The 17,683-nt window shown below is 37.5% G+C and overlaps 1 protein-coding gene across 3 annotated transcripts in view; it reads left to right on the top strand.

Moving 5' to 3' along the window:
- Nucleotides 1–2,781: 2,781 nt before the first annotated feature.
- FOLH1 (folate hydrolase 1) overlaps nt 2,782–17,683 on the top strand; it is a gene marked incomplete at both ends in the record, with an annotated part of 54,718 nt that continues 39,816 nt past the window's right edge. For all 3 annotated transcript variants that reach the window (XM_079707575.1, XM_079707574.1, XM_079707573.1), the window contains 4 exons: nt 2,782–2,899; nt 5,181–5,286; nt 10,868–11,054; nt 12,350–12,451. In XM_079707575.1, the coding sequence (XP_079563701.1) occupies nt 2,782–2,899; nt 5,181–5,286; nt 10,868–11,054; nt 12,350–12,451 (513 nt within the window). The remainder of the gene's footprint in view (nt 2,900–5,180; nt 5,287–10,867; nt 11,055–12,349; nt 12,452–17,683) is intronic.

Below are 17,683 nucleotides of genomic sequence, written 5' to 3'. Positions count from 1 at the left end.
TCCTCACCGCAACTAGAGAAAGCCCGCGTGCAACAACAAAGACCCAATGCAGCCAAAAATAATAAATAAAAAATAAAAAAAAAGAAAGAGAGAGAGCATCTTAAAAAAGAAAAGAGGGCTTCCCTGGTGGCGCAGTGGTTGAGAGTCCGCCTGCCGATGCAGGGGACACGGGTTCGTGCCCCGGTCCGGGAAGATCCCACATGCCGCAGAGCGGCTGGACACGTGAGCCATGGCCGCTGAGCCTGCGCGTCCGGAGCCTGTGCTCCGCAACGGGAGAGGCCACAAACAGTGAGAGGCCCGCGTACCGCAAAAAAAAAAAAAAAGAAAAGAAAAGAAAAATCTAGTGTGGCTTGCAAAACCACCTGTTAGAGATTTCAAATTCTTTTGGGCTAAATCCTGATAATTAAATGAAATAATTCTGTAAAGCATATAGCAAGTGCCTGCCATGTAGAATGTGCTCATAATATTAATCAGTAATTAATTACTCGTAAAAGCTATGTTTTTCCCACTAAACTATAAGCTTCATGAGGAGACAAGGAATCCTTTCAATAAGATTTGACAGATGTTCATTTGTTCTCTGATTTCTTCAAATGTAGCCCAGCTCACCATAAGGGTATTAATTAAATTGTTAGGTAGTTGTAACATTGTTCAAAACCCTTCTTATATTTAATAAATATAATTTCCCTCATTTACACTCGCATCTGACCTTCAGAATATCTTTATTAACAGATGGTACTTAATGATGTTATTAGATGATCCTATATTTTACAAATGAGAAGATACATTCAAGTAAACCAAATATGTGACCCTCCAGGGTACAAGGCTTAGACAGGACCAGATCCAAAGCTTAAGTCCAAGTCTTCTGACTCCAAGCCCAGTGCTCCTCCCAATACAAGCAAAGAGCTTAGCAAATGCAGCCCATGCTCAAAGGAGACAGTACAGTGGTTTAGAGTAAGGCACGCTTTGGATTTTGTCTTAGCTTTTTGACTTTGAGTGATTTATTTCATCTCATTAAATTTCAGTTTTCCTACATGTAAAATGGGAAGGGTGATAGTATCAGCCACGAAGGGTACCGATGATTAAACGAGTTGATGTATATAAAGTGGCTCATTTAGAAAGTGCTCAGTAAGTATTATTCTTCCACCATTCCTGGTTAGATTTAACAATAGGAACTTTAGGAGACATTTAATAAATATAAGCTATTGTTAGAAAGGGCTTAAGAAACTCCTTCATTTCCTGTCCTAAGTCATCTAGTAGTCGTCTTGGTTCACTGTTAATATCTTAATTTTCCCACATCTCTTCACTTAGCTCAGAAATTCTTTATCAAAGTACCCAACATTCTCTATGATGTAGCCCCGTCTCTCCTCACTCTCTCCCTGTTCGCTCCCTTTCCCAAAGCAAACTATCTGCCATTCCTTGACTATCCCTCTGGCTCCCAGACCCAAAGTTTCTTCTCATCTCCCCTGGTTCAAACTCTGCTGGTACTTCACGATTCTTTTAAATACAATGGTTCCATAAAGCACTCCTAGCTAGAGGCCATGCATGCAGTCTCCCTTACAGATTATAAGAACATCGTTGATTTTATAAAGCTTGTCGTTATTGTCCTCTTTTAGATATCATTGTTATAATTTTTTAAGAATTTATAACAGGGGTAGGTTTATGTGTGATTGACTCTTCAGGTTAATTCAACAAAGACTGATTTCATACCCACAATGTAAGAGAGTGCCAAGGGCAGCTCTGATATAAAAAGAGATGTACTCTCTGCCTTCAGCAAATTCCAATAATATTTCTTTAAAAATGGTTGTGCTATGTAAAGGGAGGAATAATTCCCTAATAATTGATTAGTATCAATGATCTTCATTAGGAAAAAGAGCACAGTGGTAACTGGCATTGACACCAAAATTCACTCCCTGAATATCCAAAGCAGTGCCAGAACTGGACACCACCGTTTTCTACTTGATTTTACTCCTTTTAGGGCTGTAATAGTATTTAATAGGATTTCGGATCTGAAAAAAGTTCTTGAGAAATAGTTTAGTTTACCAGCTTGCCTGGAACATGCACTTTCCTAGACAGACAAAAGAGGATCGTTCTATTGAATTACGGGAAACTTAGTGTTCTTTTTGTGAATTGGATTGTGGTCTGGGAGTGGAGAAAGGAGAAGAGATTTTTCTTTGCTTCCTCCTTACCTTTCTTCCTTCTTTTCCTTTTATTTCAAAATAAGAGCTAGGGCTTCCCTGGTGGCGCAGTGGTTGAGAGTCCACCTGCCGATGCACGGAACAGGGGTTCGTGCCCCGGTCCGGGAAGATCCCACGTGCCGCGGAGCGGCTGGGCCCGTGAGCCATGGCTGCTGAGCCTGCGCGTCCGGAGCCTGTGCTCCGCAACGGGAGAGGCCACAACAGTGAGAGACCCACATACCGCAAAAAACAAAACAAAAACAACAACAAAACAAAACAACAACAAAAACATAAAACGGACAATTTTCAAGGTAAACTTTTTTTTTTAAGCACCTCTCCGAAGGGGCCGGGTTTTCTTCTTCTGGGGACTGATGCTGCCTCTTGCTCTCCGGGATTGGTTGAGAGTAAACTAGAAATACTTTCAGGGGCGGAGAAACTGGGAGTGCCCTGGGAGTGCGAGTGGTCTGGGCTGGGAGTGGACTCTAGGCTGCAAAACAGCCAAGAGCGGCCCTCGAAGGAGGAAGCCTTTGCCCCGCCGCCCGCGAGGCAGCAGGGGGGCCACCGCAGAGGCACCGGTCCCCTGAGGCCCCGCCGGCCACACGCTGAGATGTGGAATCCCCTGCACGAAACCGACTCGACCTTTGTCGCCTGGCGCCGCCCGCGCTGGCTGTGCTCTGGGGCCCTGGTGCTGGCCGCCTGCCTCTTCGTCCTCGGCTTCCTCTTCGGTACGGGGGCCCTCGCCACGCACAGCCCTGAGCCTACCCGGCTGTTTGGCGGTTCGCGGGACTCCCGGGCCAGCTGCCGCGTGGGGCCAGCAGCTGGTCTCCCGGTCTCCCGGGAGGTGGGGGGCGGAGATCGGGTTGGGGGAACGTGGGGACGAGCACCCGCGAGTTAGGTGGGAGTTGCTGGGGGCGGTGCACAGTTGGGTTCTGGACGGGCTACTGTAGGACAGTCACCCAGGGTAAGGAGTTTGAACGGAAAGACTCAAACTGAACTTGAGAAAGTTCCAACTGCTGAGTCCCTGCGAGCAATTGGTACGTCTTAGCAGGAGCGCCGGATCTCTGGGGGCATTTGCTAGGTTTTCCAAGGAGCTTTGCAAGAAACGACTCTTACCTGTTTGGGGTCTTTATCTAGTGCCTGTGCCTGGAACTGCTTCGTGTATACAGTAGGTAGAACTCAGGGCACTGCTGCGTGGGAGCCCTATCCTCTCATTCTTTCGTCCTCGGGAGTAAATAAAGAGGAACATTTAGGAGCTAACCGGCTGACATTGTCAGTGCTCTGAACAGATCCTTAATAGCAGTTCTTTAGCCTTTTCCCCTGTGTACTGTTTTGCAGACTTAACCCAACTCTCCATGATAACCAGCGGGCAGCACAGATTCGCTGAGACTCTTTTGAATTCTAATTTTAACTCTGCAACTTCTCTGTGGCCTTGAGCGAGTTACTGAGTCTCTCTGAGCCACAGTTTGTCAACCTTTATAAGAATACTATAAATTCTGTAACTTAGTGGGAATCGTAAACGAAATAGCATCTAAAGCTCCTGGCACAGTATTGGGGTATTGGCACTTTTAAAAAATTATTTCCTGGTGAGGAGATGCTTCTAACTGGACATTAATACGCAGGACTAGCATTAAGGTATAGCCTGGTAGTTCGGCCCTACACTGAATCCTGGGTCCCCTTTCTGGGATTTAGAAGACCAGGGCATAGACCGACTAAGCTGGCTCAAATTCAGCCTCTTCTTGCTTGTTGTGTAACCTTTGAGCCACACTCTGCTCGTAACTAGCATGTGGATATTAGGGTTATTGTGGGGCTTAGATAAGTGTGCTCGTTAAGGGCACACTTCAACTCGAGTTTCAATTTTCTCAGCTGTACAACGTGGGCAAGGGTAGCATGAGGACTAAGATCTTCTGCATCTTTTAAAAGCATTTTATTCTTCCCAGTATTGTCCTCAGCCCCATCCTTATATTCACTGCTCAATGGCTGTGGGTTCTTTATTAATGTTTGTTAATTTTTTCCTAGGATTCTCTGTTCCCTCCCTCCCACAGGCCTCCACCATCCTCTTTATCCAGCTCATTTTTTAGATCTCGATGCAAGCATTTCATCCTCTGAGTGCCCTTATCCTACAGTCTAATCCAAGTCCCTTTATTTTACATACTGGTGGAACTGTTATTTCCATTTGCTGCCAACCATTTATTTCAATATGCATGTATATATGCATGTGTGTAACATGTATGTGATTAATAACTAGAAAGCTCCATGAAAGCTAGCTGGGTGATTTTGGTAACCATTTTATGCACAAATCATATCATTTATCTAAATAAACTATGTCACGAAGCCAACTACCAGGGCTAATGGCTGTATGCGATCTGGCTACCCATTGCCTCTAGTCTCTGTGTTCACTGTGTGTCTTGCAGAGATGTTGGGTGAATTGGAGTTTCACTGTAGCTCTCTGAAGTTGAACTTTTGAAGCCTACTTCAACTGCAAGCACAAAATATTTAAGCATATTTTGCTTTAGTTTCAGAATCAGAACAAATTACAAGTCTGAATTGCCTTCAACTCTTTGAAATAATTTATGTACTTGAAATATACTCATAATTAATTCATTACAAACATTTACTAAATGCTTATTCTGGGTCAGCAGAGGCGTCGTCACTGGGGATAGAAGCTTTAAAGAGAAAGAAAGTGGATCTCTTTTTTGCCTTCATTTTTCCCATCAGTTGAACCATCTTCAATTTTAGCGCTAACTTCATAAAACATTTCTTAGAATAACAGCAATACTTATTGAAATTAGATTAAAAAATATGTTGCAACTGATTTGTAATTAAGTCTGTCTGCATGATTTTTTTTCCAATGGAAGTAGGCAAGAGCAATGAAACGTCAGAAAATCTCAGTTAATGCCAGAGGTCATTGATAATTTATGTTTTATATATGATAAATACAATAATAAGGAAAAATAGGCCCTGTCTATAAGCTCATATCTCATTCCTATATTTGTTTGTATTTTACAGGATGGTTTATAAAATCCTCCAGTGAAGCTACTAACATTCCACAGCATAATGTGAAGAAAGCATTTTTGGATGAGTTGAAAGCAGAGAACATCAAGACGTTCTTGTAGTAAGCGTATACTTAAAAGTTTATTATTCTGTTTAGAAGTTTTGATCCAATATTTCATAAACAGAAACTGACTTTTTAAAAAGGTTTTATTACTGAAGATCTTGTATCATGTTTCATCTGGAGAGGATTGTACCTTCAGCTGAACTTTATCATGATAGATGTTTTAAAGCAGGTGTCAGCAAACTTTTTCTGTAAAGGTCCAGCTTTTGTAGGCCAGCTGATCTCTGTCCCAACTACTCAGCTCTGCTATTGTAGCACCAAAAAAGTGATAGTAAATACGTAATTGAATAAGTGTGACAGTTTCGATAAAACTTTATTTGTAGGCACTGAAATTTAAATTTCATATAAATGATATGTCACAAAATATTATTCCTCTTGATGTTTTTCACCTATTTAAAATGTGATAACCATTTTTAGCTTGTGGGCTGTACAAAGAAAGAAAGTGAGCTGGATTTGGTCAGTGTAACATAGTTTGCTGACTCCTGTTTCAGAGGAAGATAGTATATTTTAGTCAAAAGAATAAATTTTGGACTTCGAAGTCAGACATACACGAGTTTAAATTCCATCTTCGCCCACTGATATTAAAGTAACTTTGAGTGAATACTTAACCTTCCTGAGCCATCATTTTCACCTCTATAAAATGGGGATAGTGATATTGTTCTGATGAGCATGAAATTAGAGAGTGTATATGCGACCTAGTGTAAAAACCAGCTCCCTATTTCCTGAAATAGCTGTCCCTGGTATAGGGAAAAAGAAGTAAATGAGTAAATTTAAAAAGTATTTGCAAGGCAACTAAAAATAAAACACTTTTATTGAATAATTGATTGGAATACTTAGCTTTTTCAAAGTGGCATACTTGAAGTCCTGATAACGATTAAAGGACTCCTTAGTGAATGCAAGTTATAATTTTATGTAAAAACAGTCAAGTAAGTATATATATATGTATAGATGTACATACACACAGTCATACAAACACATATGTCTATTTAATTACGATAGAATTAAAACCATGAATAAAATTTGCTAGGGCACCTATCAAGTCTTTGGAAGGGCCATTTCAAGTGCGATATCCAGAAGCTTAAATTTGTGGAAATCCTTCTGCCTCTTGCACTTCTTTTACTATAATTACGTATAATAGGTATAATAAAAGTGGAAGTCTGGCGAGATATAATCTTCACTCCTAGACAGGGGTGCTGCCTCTGCTTCATTTTTCCTTTTCTAGCCGGTGAGATGGAGTGACCAGCAAAGAAATAAAATGAATGCCTTCCTGTAGCTCACTTTCTGGGCCGTCAGCTTCTTGACTATTCTCTGTGGCCTTGACCAAGCTCTTCTAACTGTTTAGAACTCAAGAATTTTCATCATTAACAAACAAAAGAAAGAGATTAACAGAACCCCCCACTCACCCCTCCAAGGACCAAAGAACCTCCAGAAGCCTCCTGGACTCTCCAGAATTCCAATTTGTCATTTATCCATCAGAGTGCTTTCAGTCTATTTAGACCCTTAGGTTAGGGGTCATTAAAGCCTCAGATCCTCTGTCTTGTTCCCCTTTCTAATCCTTTGCTTTACTACTAAAAATTCTCTACTACTTTTTTTTTTTTTTTTTTTTTTTGCGGTATGCGGGCCTCTCACTGTTGTGGCCTCTCTCGTTGCAGAGCACAGGCTCTGGACACGCAGGCTCAGTGGCCATGGCTCACGGGCCCAGCCGCTCCGTGGCATGTGGGATCTTCCCGGACCGGGGCACGAACCCATGTCCCCTGCATCGGCAGGCGGACTCTCAACCACTGCACCACCAGGGAAGCCCTCTACTACTTCTAAGTTACCTCTCAGTCGTGGCTGGGGGGGTGGTTAAGTAGGGGCTGCCTTTTCAGTCTCCCTTGGGGTGCAAGGTTGTCCTATGTTTTCCCTTTTGTTTTGTAATATCTAGTTAAATTCTCAGATCTGTTCACTATTTTGCATGTCTCTAGAGGGAATTTCCTTCTCCACCCTGTTCTGAAAGACAAGATTATTTCAGAAGAGTGTCTTGGCTTTTACTGATCTACATTTGAATACCAGTTCCATCTTTCACTGGCTGTCTTTAAGTCATCTAACTTCTCTAAGCACTGTGCATTTGTGAACCAGATGTAATGTATGAAAACAGGAATACCAATAGCTCCCTTTATTAATTGAGATAACATAATGATACTTGGAACATATATAAACTTTTCTAGCCAGACAGAGTTGTATGAGCCTATTTTCTTTTGTTAATACATGTCGTTGGCTATTTTGGATAATTTGTAAATTATTCTTCCTATTAGAAAATAACTGGATATTCTAATAGAATCAAGACAGTGTGACACACTTCTCAATTGATTAAAACAACAAAAAAAAATGAACTTCTGTTTATTAGTAGTTGTCTAATTGAGCCTCAAATCTTTGTGAATTAGTGAGGTAGCAATATTCTCCACATGTATGGATGAGAAATTTAAGACATGGCCAGGATTATACAACAAGTTAGTGGCAAAACCTGCAATACACTGATTTTGTGGCCAATTGATTTATTTATCCTTGGAAACAAATCTTTTTTCCTACTCATCATTTTCAGGATTAACTTTGCTCCAGATGAGTGGGTTCTAAACCTGATCATAGAACACCATTGCATCTTGGTGGGTAATGACAAAACTTTTACCAGGAATTTCACTCATAGTGTTACCTAACCAAACTTGGGTCTGCTAGCCTGCTGTGCAACAAAGCCAGTCTACTGACACCAGGTAGAGGTGAAGGAGTCCAGCATTTACTGTAGGGTGTCAAATAGGGAGAACAGACAGCTTATTCTCAAAAGACCATAAATCCCAAGTAGCTTTCAGAGGAGGGTTTTTTTTTTTTTTAAGCATTATAGATAATTCCTTCCTTCCTTTATTTATTTTTATTTTTATTATTTTTTTTGTGGTACACGGGCCTCTCCCTGTTGTGGCCTCTCCTGTTGTGGAGCACAGGCTCCGGATGTTCAGGCCCAGCAGCCATGGCCCACGGGCCTAGCCGCTCTGTGGCATGTGGGATCCTCCCAGACCAGGGCATGAACCCGTGTCCCCCCGCATCAGCAAGCGGACCCTCGACCACTGCGCCACCAGGGAAGCCCTTAACATTTTTATTGGAGTATAATTGCTTTACAATGATGTGTTAGTATCTGCTTTATAACGAAGTGAATCAGTTATACATATACATACATCCCCATATCTCTTCCCTCTTGCATCTCCCTCCCTCCCACCCTCCCTATCCCACCCTTCTAGCTGGTCACAAAGCACCGAGCTGATCTCCCTATGCTATGTGACTCCTTCCTAGCTATCTAAAGGGGAGGGTTTTTAAAGGCAACATTTGGGGTGAGGGTTGCAGCTCATGGACTTTCTTCTGATTGGTTGGTGGTGAGGTAACAGGGTGATGTTTGGAAATCTGAATCAACAACCTTCTGTTTCCAACTAGTCTAGGGTCTGTGTGATTGTGGTCAGCGTGTAGTCACCATCCTCCACCTGGGTGGGGTTCTTAATTTCTGCAGAACAGCCCAAAGATATGCATCAGGTTGTTATACTGTTTAAGCTATCATTACTTTCTTGCTTGACCGCTTTTCCTTTGTTTCTCTATTCCCTCACTTCCCTAATTAGTAACTGCTTGAGCCTGCTCTTTGGAACCCATGGAAGGCCTAGAAGACTAAAGCCTTTTACTACAAAAAAGAAACGGGGGACACTGAGGGGCTCTTGTACCTGGGAGGGGCCTGCAGGGTACTGCTTGGTTTCAGTCCCCACTTTTCTCTGATACTTCTTAATCCTGAGAGGAACAGGGGCAGAATAAGAAAGAGAATAAAGCTTTGGTTAGAGAGGTTAATCATACACTTGGCAGGGGAGCTCAGTTTTAGGGGGACTCAGTTTCAATAATAAAGTCTAATAATGATCTCCTTTTTGTGTGTGTGAGCAGGTTCAAGACTCCCATAACAATTCTTCACTCATGTAAGAGTAGAGTTATAGCTGTGACTTCAGGAAATATGCATAATCTGCATCTAGTTATGTTACAGTTTGGATTTGTGTAATATGGAAGAAGATAGCAACTTGTTGGCTATTTTCTGTTTTCTTTGCAGGTATCCATTGATGAAGGGATATACAGACTCCTCAGCTGGCTCTTAAAATTGTGTTCTTTTCATTACTTTATTTTGTAAATACACATTAGAAATACCATGTAAGGTTTTAAGCCCCTAAAAATTTATTGAATGAGGGCTTCCCTGGTGGTGCAGTGGTTGAGAGTCTGCCTGCCGATGCAGGGGACACGGGTTCGTGCCCCGGTCCGGGAGGATCCCACATGCCGCGGAGCGGCTGGGCCCGTGAGCCATGGCTGCTGAGCCTGTGCGTCCGGAGCCTGTGCTCCGCAACAGGAGAGGCCACAACAGTGAGAGGCCTGTATACCGCAAAAAAAAAAAAAAAAAAAAAAAAAAATTATTGAATGAGAATTTTAATACTATTTTTGTAAATACAATTTAAATGATTTTAATATAATTATAAAATTAATCACCAGAATCCCCCTCCTCCTTTTTTTTTAAAGATACACAATAGAATCAAACATTTCAATTTGGGATCATCATAGCCATGTTGGCTATTAGATTTTTTTAAATCACCATCAGGATGGAAATGTGTTGAGTTTAGAAAAATCTACATATTTAGAACCAGAAATTCATGAAGTTCAAGAAGTTCATGAGCTAGAAATAGATCACTGTCTTATCATGATACATGATGCTTTGTCGTATGGGATTTGTTTTTTCTTAAAGGGGTTTGAAAATACCAATGAACTGAATCTTCAGGGAAACAACAAATTTTCAAGAGAGAGAAATTTAAAACAAAAGCACCAGTATCTGGACATATTAAATGAGAAATTAATCTATTCATGAAAGTATTTGTGGTAGCTAAAATTTAGCCACATAGTTTATTTGTTAAAGATATTTGTGGTCAGACTAATTCGCATCGTTGATTTTAAGTATTATACTTACTTAATTATTATATATGGTGAATGGAGTACAAAAGATTCAGTTTGAGCTTGTGTAAGTATGTTCAGATTACTCCTTAAAGAAGACACTTTAAAATGGTTGCTAATGAAAAGGTTTCTCACTTGGCTATAACTTTCAGTATTTAAAAATAAATGTAATTATCAGTAGTTCTTGGCATGTCACAGCTTGATCTTTGGATGAAAATATTTTTATCTTCCAATTATATTTTACAAGGTGAAGTAAACAGATAATTCCATGAAAGTTCAAAGATGCATTCTTTCTTAAGAAAGAATATAACACTTTCCTCATCTGATATATAGAGATACATCTACAGGATTGCGTGTAACAATTCTCTACAAAGATCAGTTTTTCTAATTTTTCTCTTGAATGAGTATAAATTAGAGCATGAAAATTTCAAAACACACTTGAAAATCTATTTGATACAATAATAGTGCCACTTTGCTTTTTAATGTATAACATCTCAAAGTATTTTTTAATGTAAATCAGCCTTATTTGGTTGTTGATTTAAGATAAAGGCTGACTAAAAATTTCTAACCGCTTTCAATTTTTGTTCAACAGTAATTTTACACGGATACCACATTTAGCTGGAACAGAACAAAACTTTCAGCTTGCAAAGCAAATTCAATCTCAGTGGAAAGAATTTGGCCTGGATTCTGTTGAGTTAACCCATTATGATGTCCTGTTGTCCTATCCAAATAAGACTCATCCCAACTACATCTCAATAATTGATGAAGATGGAAATGAGGTAAAAAGAAAGAAAAAATAAGCCCTCCTGGTCTACTCTTTTGAAATACCTTATGTGAAAGAATGCCCTATACCATCTCCAAATACTGATAGAAATCAATATTGACACTTGTGCAATCCAAATTCCTTTGGATATTTTCAAAGAATAAACCTTCAGCTTTGGCAATCATTTCTTGTATATATGTTTTATGTTTCATTAATTCTGTTCTTACTTAATATAATTTCCTCTTTTACCTTCCTGGTGTCTATTTTGCTGTTCTTTGTAACATTTTCAGTTGAATACTTAATTTATTGATGTTCAACCTTTCTTCTTTTCTAATATGAGTATTTAAAACCATAAATTTCCTTCTAAGAGCCACTTCAACTAGATCTCACAAGTTTGAAGAAGTGTTTTAGTTATCATTAATATCTCAATATTTTCTAATTTCTATGTTTTCATCTTTGAGCCTTGGAGCTATTTAAGGGTATTTTTTAAATTCCAAATTTAAAAGTTATTCCACTATCAGTTTGATCTGATTTTCTAAATTAACTACATTGTGATCAGATAATGTGGTTTGTATTTGGCAATTGTTGAGTCTTCCTTTATAGCCTATTATGTGGTCAATTTTTATAAATGTTCTGTGTTTATTTGAAAAAAATGTATTCAGTTGTTGAGTTTAATGATCTTATATTTGTTCAGTAGTTCAAGTTTTTTAATTGTTTGGCTAAAATCACCTTTATCCTTGAAGTATTCTTATTTTGTCTGCAATCTTTATTAATTGCTGGGAAAGGAATGTTAGATTATCTCAACTATAGTGGTGGATTATTTTTATTTCCCTTTGGAATTCTGTCAGTTTATTCTTCCTGTAGTTTGGAGCTGTCTTTTAGAGGTAGTGGTTTGGAACCTAAAAAAAAAAAATTGATTCTTACTTAACAATGTCAGTGATACACTTAAAAGATTATATTATATTTGGTTCAAAGTGAATTTAACATTTAATTTGCTCCCAAGTAATTATCTTAGCATTTTTATAAGTGACTAAGAATATTGTATGCTGTTATTTTTATTTGGGAATTAAAGTTTTCCTTCTAAATCAAAAGCTAGTGCTTATACATCCTCTAAGGGTCTCTAAGTTTATTCATCTCATGAAATCCTCATAGCCTCTAGCACAGTGCAGGCTCTTTGATCTGTATCTTTAAAATATCAAAGGTTTCATTAACCATCTACTGACAGAAAGAGATACTACACATTTCCTTGTTTGGTTGTAGTAATCAAACTTTACCTGATTTGCCTCTGATTATTATATTTTGTTTCTCTAGATTTTCAACACATCATTATTTGAACCACCTCCTCCAGGATATGAAAATGTTTCAGATGTTGTTCCACCTTTTAGTGCCTTTTCTCCACAAGGAATGCCAGAGGTAAAAATGCATGCAATAAAATAAAAATAACAAAGAGAACTTCCTTATACATACAGGAAATAATTAAAGGGGTATTAAGGAGGTTTTTGATGTAATCCAAATTCAACTTTTTTTACATTTAAGAAATAGAATTTCTTAGTAATAAAAAGGAATACATACTATTTTGTGTTCATAGTGTTTTTTAAGATAAAATTTACTACACTGAGATGGAGAAATCCAAAATGTACATTTATTGACTTTTGACAAATGCATACACCTGTGTAATTCAAACCTCATCAACATGTAGAATACTACTATCACTTCAGAAAGTACTTTTAAGCCCCTTCTCAATCAACTCCACACACTCTCAAGGCAATCATTCTTCTGATTTTTTTTGCCACCTTTGATTAGTTTTGCCCGTACTAGAAATTCATATAGATAGAATTGATAAGCATGTAATCATTTGTGTCTATTTTCTTTCACTAAGCATAGGGTCTGTGAAATTCACATGTTTTGCATTTATCAGTAGATCGTTCCTTTTTATTGCCAAGTAATTTCTATTGTATGAAAATACTACATATCTTACTACCACTGTATAACTTGGATTAATTTTCAAAGAACTTGAATGAGAATTTGAAATTGTTGCCATTTTCAAGTGAAGAGTATGAATGTCCATTTTAGAAAATGTAACGTAGTTTACTCAATAAAGCAGTGTGTATAAATATCATCTGAGATTTTACAGTAAATCCCCAGATTCTTGCATAGTACTTTGTTTTTTTATAAGAAAGTTAAATTTGAAAGAGTTGAATATAGTTTATTAATATCTTTGAAAATGTTATGTCTCCTACCATAATATTTAACATTAAGCAGATTCAGTTTTGGACATATTGAGTTTGAGGTCTCTAGGATATATTCCAAGAAGTTGCTAATAGACAGTTGGGCATATTGAAGTATCACTCAATAGGGAGATAAGGGCTTGATTATTATCAGAAACATCCTAAGTAAAAAATTTACATTTAGAATTGAATTGATATTTAAAGCTCTGTCTTCACCAATTAGTTAAGATTTATTGCAAGAACATAAGGATGATTTAATATTAGACAATGCCATGTTTTTTAATAAGTAAAGTTAAAAAACACACTATTTTTATTATTTTCTAATGTTTTGAATATTTGATTAATTTATAATTTAAAAACTCTCACAAACTTAGAATAGAATATTTTCTATTGGTTGTATGAAATTTACTTCAAATGAGTAGTTAACATCATGGTTAAGGGAACAGTATTAGAAAAATTCTCCCTAAATATTTGCACATAAATAGAATGCTTATAATCACTATAATTATTTCATAATTGACATGACATAGAAATAAGGTATATAAAAGTTGGGAATGAAGAGATAGTATATTTTAGAACTCAAGTGTCCTGAGGTGACCTAGACTTATTCCTCAAGGTAAGGCACATTACCATCATGGGTCCATGTAAGATCCCTAATTTAATTTCTTTCCTTTCATCTCTCATTCCTATTTTCAATCTCATTCCTCTTCTCCATTCCACTACACCCTGCCATTGACTCTAATGTATTTATACTTTTAGCAATGTATGTATTCTTACAAAAACATGGCCTTAATTTTGCAATTGGTGTATTTTAAATGTACGCAAATAATATTATACCTTAGGTCTTACTTGGTCTCTTACTGCTTTTCAATCAACTTTTTTTTTAAAATCTATTGCTTTATGTCAGAGTAGTTTGTTACTTTTCACTGTTGCATGTTATCGCATGTTATCATGCACACCACATGTAACTTATCCAGTCTCTTAGTGGCAAACACGTGGTTTGCCTCTAAATTTAAATTACCACAAACAGTGTTGGAGTGAATATGCTCATATATGGGCTCTCTGTGTAAACTAAACCAGGTATGGGATTGCTGGTTTGTAGGGAATACTTCATTTCATACTGTCCAGACTGTAGCAGTTTACTGCTCACTCCAATACTGTATGAATGTTCCTTTTTCTTCACATTTTCATCAATGGCTGAAGTTATGTAACTTTCTAAATTTTGCCCATCTAATTGTTTTGTTGTTGTTTTAATTTATTTTGATTCACATTTTTTAATTATAAATAAGATTGTACATCTCCAAATATATTTATTAGCTATGCTGTGTTTTTGCTCTGTGAAATGATTAATTATAGCCTTCTTTTCCTGTTGAGTTTCTGGCCTTTTTCTTATTAACTTCAGAGGTTTCTTAAATATTTTAGTTATTCATCTCCTGTTGGTTTAGATATTGCAAACAGCTTCTCCTAATTTTTCACCCATATTTGTTCATGTTATTTATGTTGCTTTTTACTGAAGAGGATTCTTTAACTGTGATATTGTCCAGTGTTCTCTTTATGTTTTCACATTTTGGGTCTTTATTAATTTCCTCATTCATTATTTTTAGCAAGTTTATTGAAGTATAATTGCTTTACAAGTTTGTGTTAGTTTCTGCTGTATAATAAAGTGAATCAGCTATATATATATATACATATATCCCCATATCCCCTCCCTCTTGCACCTTACACAGGCAGAACACTCTATGACATAAATCACAGCAAGATCCTTTTTCACCCACATCCTAGAGAAATGGATATAAAGACAAAAATAAACAAATGGGACCTAATGAAACTTAAAAGCTTTTGCACAGCAAAGGAAATTATAAGCAATCGTATAAAACACAGATTCTGATTCCCATCACCTGAGTTTCAGTATGTCTTGGATGAAGCCTGAGAGTTTGTTTCCAGCAAGTTCCTAGATATTGTTGATTCTGTTGGTTCAAGAACCATGGTTTGAGAACCAGTGGTCTCATGTCCCAATTCTGTCTCTATTAACAAGAGCAGGAAGATGGAAGCTTAAAAGAAATGGAAAATTGTAGGCTAACAGTGCAAGATTGTATTTATTCCCAGTTATAGAACAATGGTACAGTGTAAATTTTACAAGAAGGTCATTGTCTGAAAATAAAGATTTTTTTCTAACTAGCAGTGACAACTTGCATTTGTGAAGTGCCGAGAGGGCCTATCTGTCCACACTTGTTTTCATTTTCAAAGTTTACTGTCATTTTCAAACTAATATCTTCTCCAACCCCTTCTCCATCATAATTTGCTTTGTGAGGAGTGCAGATTTATTAAAAGATAGCCACAATTTACAGACATTTAAAGAAGTAGTTAGTCTTCTCAAAGTTGGTGATATTAAATATGAATAAATTTCAAGTAGAACATTTACACTAAAACAAAATTCACTGAAACCAAATTGGTTAATGGCTTTGTATTCACAGCAGTATAAGAGTGAGCTCCAGAGAAGACTAACAGTTATAAATCAGACATACAGTGCTATCATCAATAGTGCATTAATATTGCATTGGTCTTAGGAGGAAAAGTAATAGCTAAAACTAATCCTGTTACTGAAGCAAAGATTCAGATGTCACCTTCCCAATAGACTTTCTCCCTTTTTTGAAAATTGCACCCAAATGAGTACAGTACAAGTTCTCTGTTTGCCTACTGTATTTAAACTTTTGTTTTGAATTTTTCTACAGAATTCATCACCTTTTAATATAATATACAATTTACTTAGTTATTAATTTTATTGTTTATTATCTTATCTCTCTGTTTTCCACATGAATGTAAGTTTCTTCAAGGACAGGTATTTGCTGTATCCCTAATTCCTAGAATGATATGCCCTCAACAAGTTTGTGGAATGAATCCTACAATCAGCTTGGAAACAACCTTATGTCAATATGTTATAAATTTGTTGTGCACATGTTATGAGATGTAGTTAAAGAGGAAAACAATAACCAAAATAAAATGATAGGATATTAGAAATTATGTAGGACAGGGACTTCAAACTCTAGGGTATGTGAAGACTTTCCAAAGGCAGACAGAGGATCGTTTTAAATAAATCAGTTGCATCATCAGTTTCTCAGTGGACTCTTTCATGGAATTGAGAACTAGCCCGTGGTGAGGTCCCACTGGTACTCTGTCTCCACCTCCCTATTTACATTTATTTTTCTCATATTTTATGAATGAGAGACATCACTCATTCATCCTAAAACAAGATGAAGAATATCTCTGAGTAGTAAAAAAAATCTCTGGGGCTCCAAACAAAGAGACAATAGTGAAAGATTCTAATAGCTGGGTAACAAAGATTTGGCAAGTCAAATGGTTTATAGTTGAACAAAATTAAAGATGAGCCTAATTGAGTTTCCAGCTGGTATCATTAGAATTAACTTGGATAATAGATCAGTGTGAGATTTAGGAGTTGTAACTTGGAAAGAGTTTAAATAATATAGGGAAAATTCCAATTTTTTTCATCCCCATCCCGAGGTTTCTCAGAACTTGTCTAAAAACAAGAAATGTAAATAGAACTGAGAGTGAGTCCTGACTCATTCTGGAAATAATTTATTCATCCATAGATCCATGACCTAATGTTTTAACATCCCATAGCACTAAAAGTTGTATTTCAAGTAAAATTTTATGCTTAGGTATTATTTATAAAACTTTGTAATGATGTTGTTAGACTCAATTGATATTACTAATAATTATAATAGTAAATTACTCTTGAAGAATTTTCTTAACATGTACAGCTTGTCATAGGAAATAAATATTTTTAAGCACTACACACACACACACACACACACACACACACACACACACACATATTCTTAATCAAGGCAAGTTTGGCAGTGATTAATAAAAGACTTGCAAACATACCCAGATTCTAGATAACAGAAACTGAAATCGAATTTAGCATGCTAGACGGTTATTAAGGAGTGTTCTCTTGGGATCAATATCTGTGGCAGGGAGGAGAAGGAAGCTGGAATAGGAAGATGGAGAAGCTGCACCTCAATGCTAGCTCAAAGACAGCCTCAGCTGACCCAATGGGCAGCTCTGGAGTCAGAATAGCCTTTCAGGATTGTCCTGGGCTGGACAAAGATGTCCAGGTATTCATATTCCCACATCGATCAGTCATTGAACATGTGCATCCTAAGAAGGGGCATGACCTTGAACAAGGTGGCTGCTGTAGCTGATCGTAAGCAAGGGACTGACTCCTGAAGGCTGCCTGCAGAGATCCTTCCCTGCAGCAGAAGCAAGAACATCCTCAGTGAAGGGGAATCTGGATACCAACGCACTGGTGTCCAGCACAAATACATTTTACTTTAGAGTAAAATGCTTTAGGGAAAGGGGCAAATACAAGTTCAAGAAGAAAAAGTGATGATAAAAT

Source organism: Hyperoodon ampullatus (genome assembly GCF_949752795.1).
Source record: "Hyperoodon ampullatus genome assembly, chromosome: 7".
Classification (NCBI taxonomy): domain Eukaryota; kingdom Metazoa; phylum Chordata; class Mammalia; order Artiodactyla; family Ziphiidae; genus Hyperoodon; species Hyperoodon ampullatus.
This window is presented reverse-complemented; position numbering and strand designations above follow the sequence as displayed.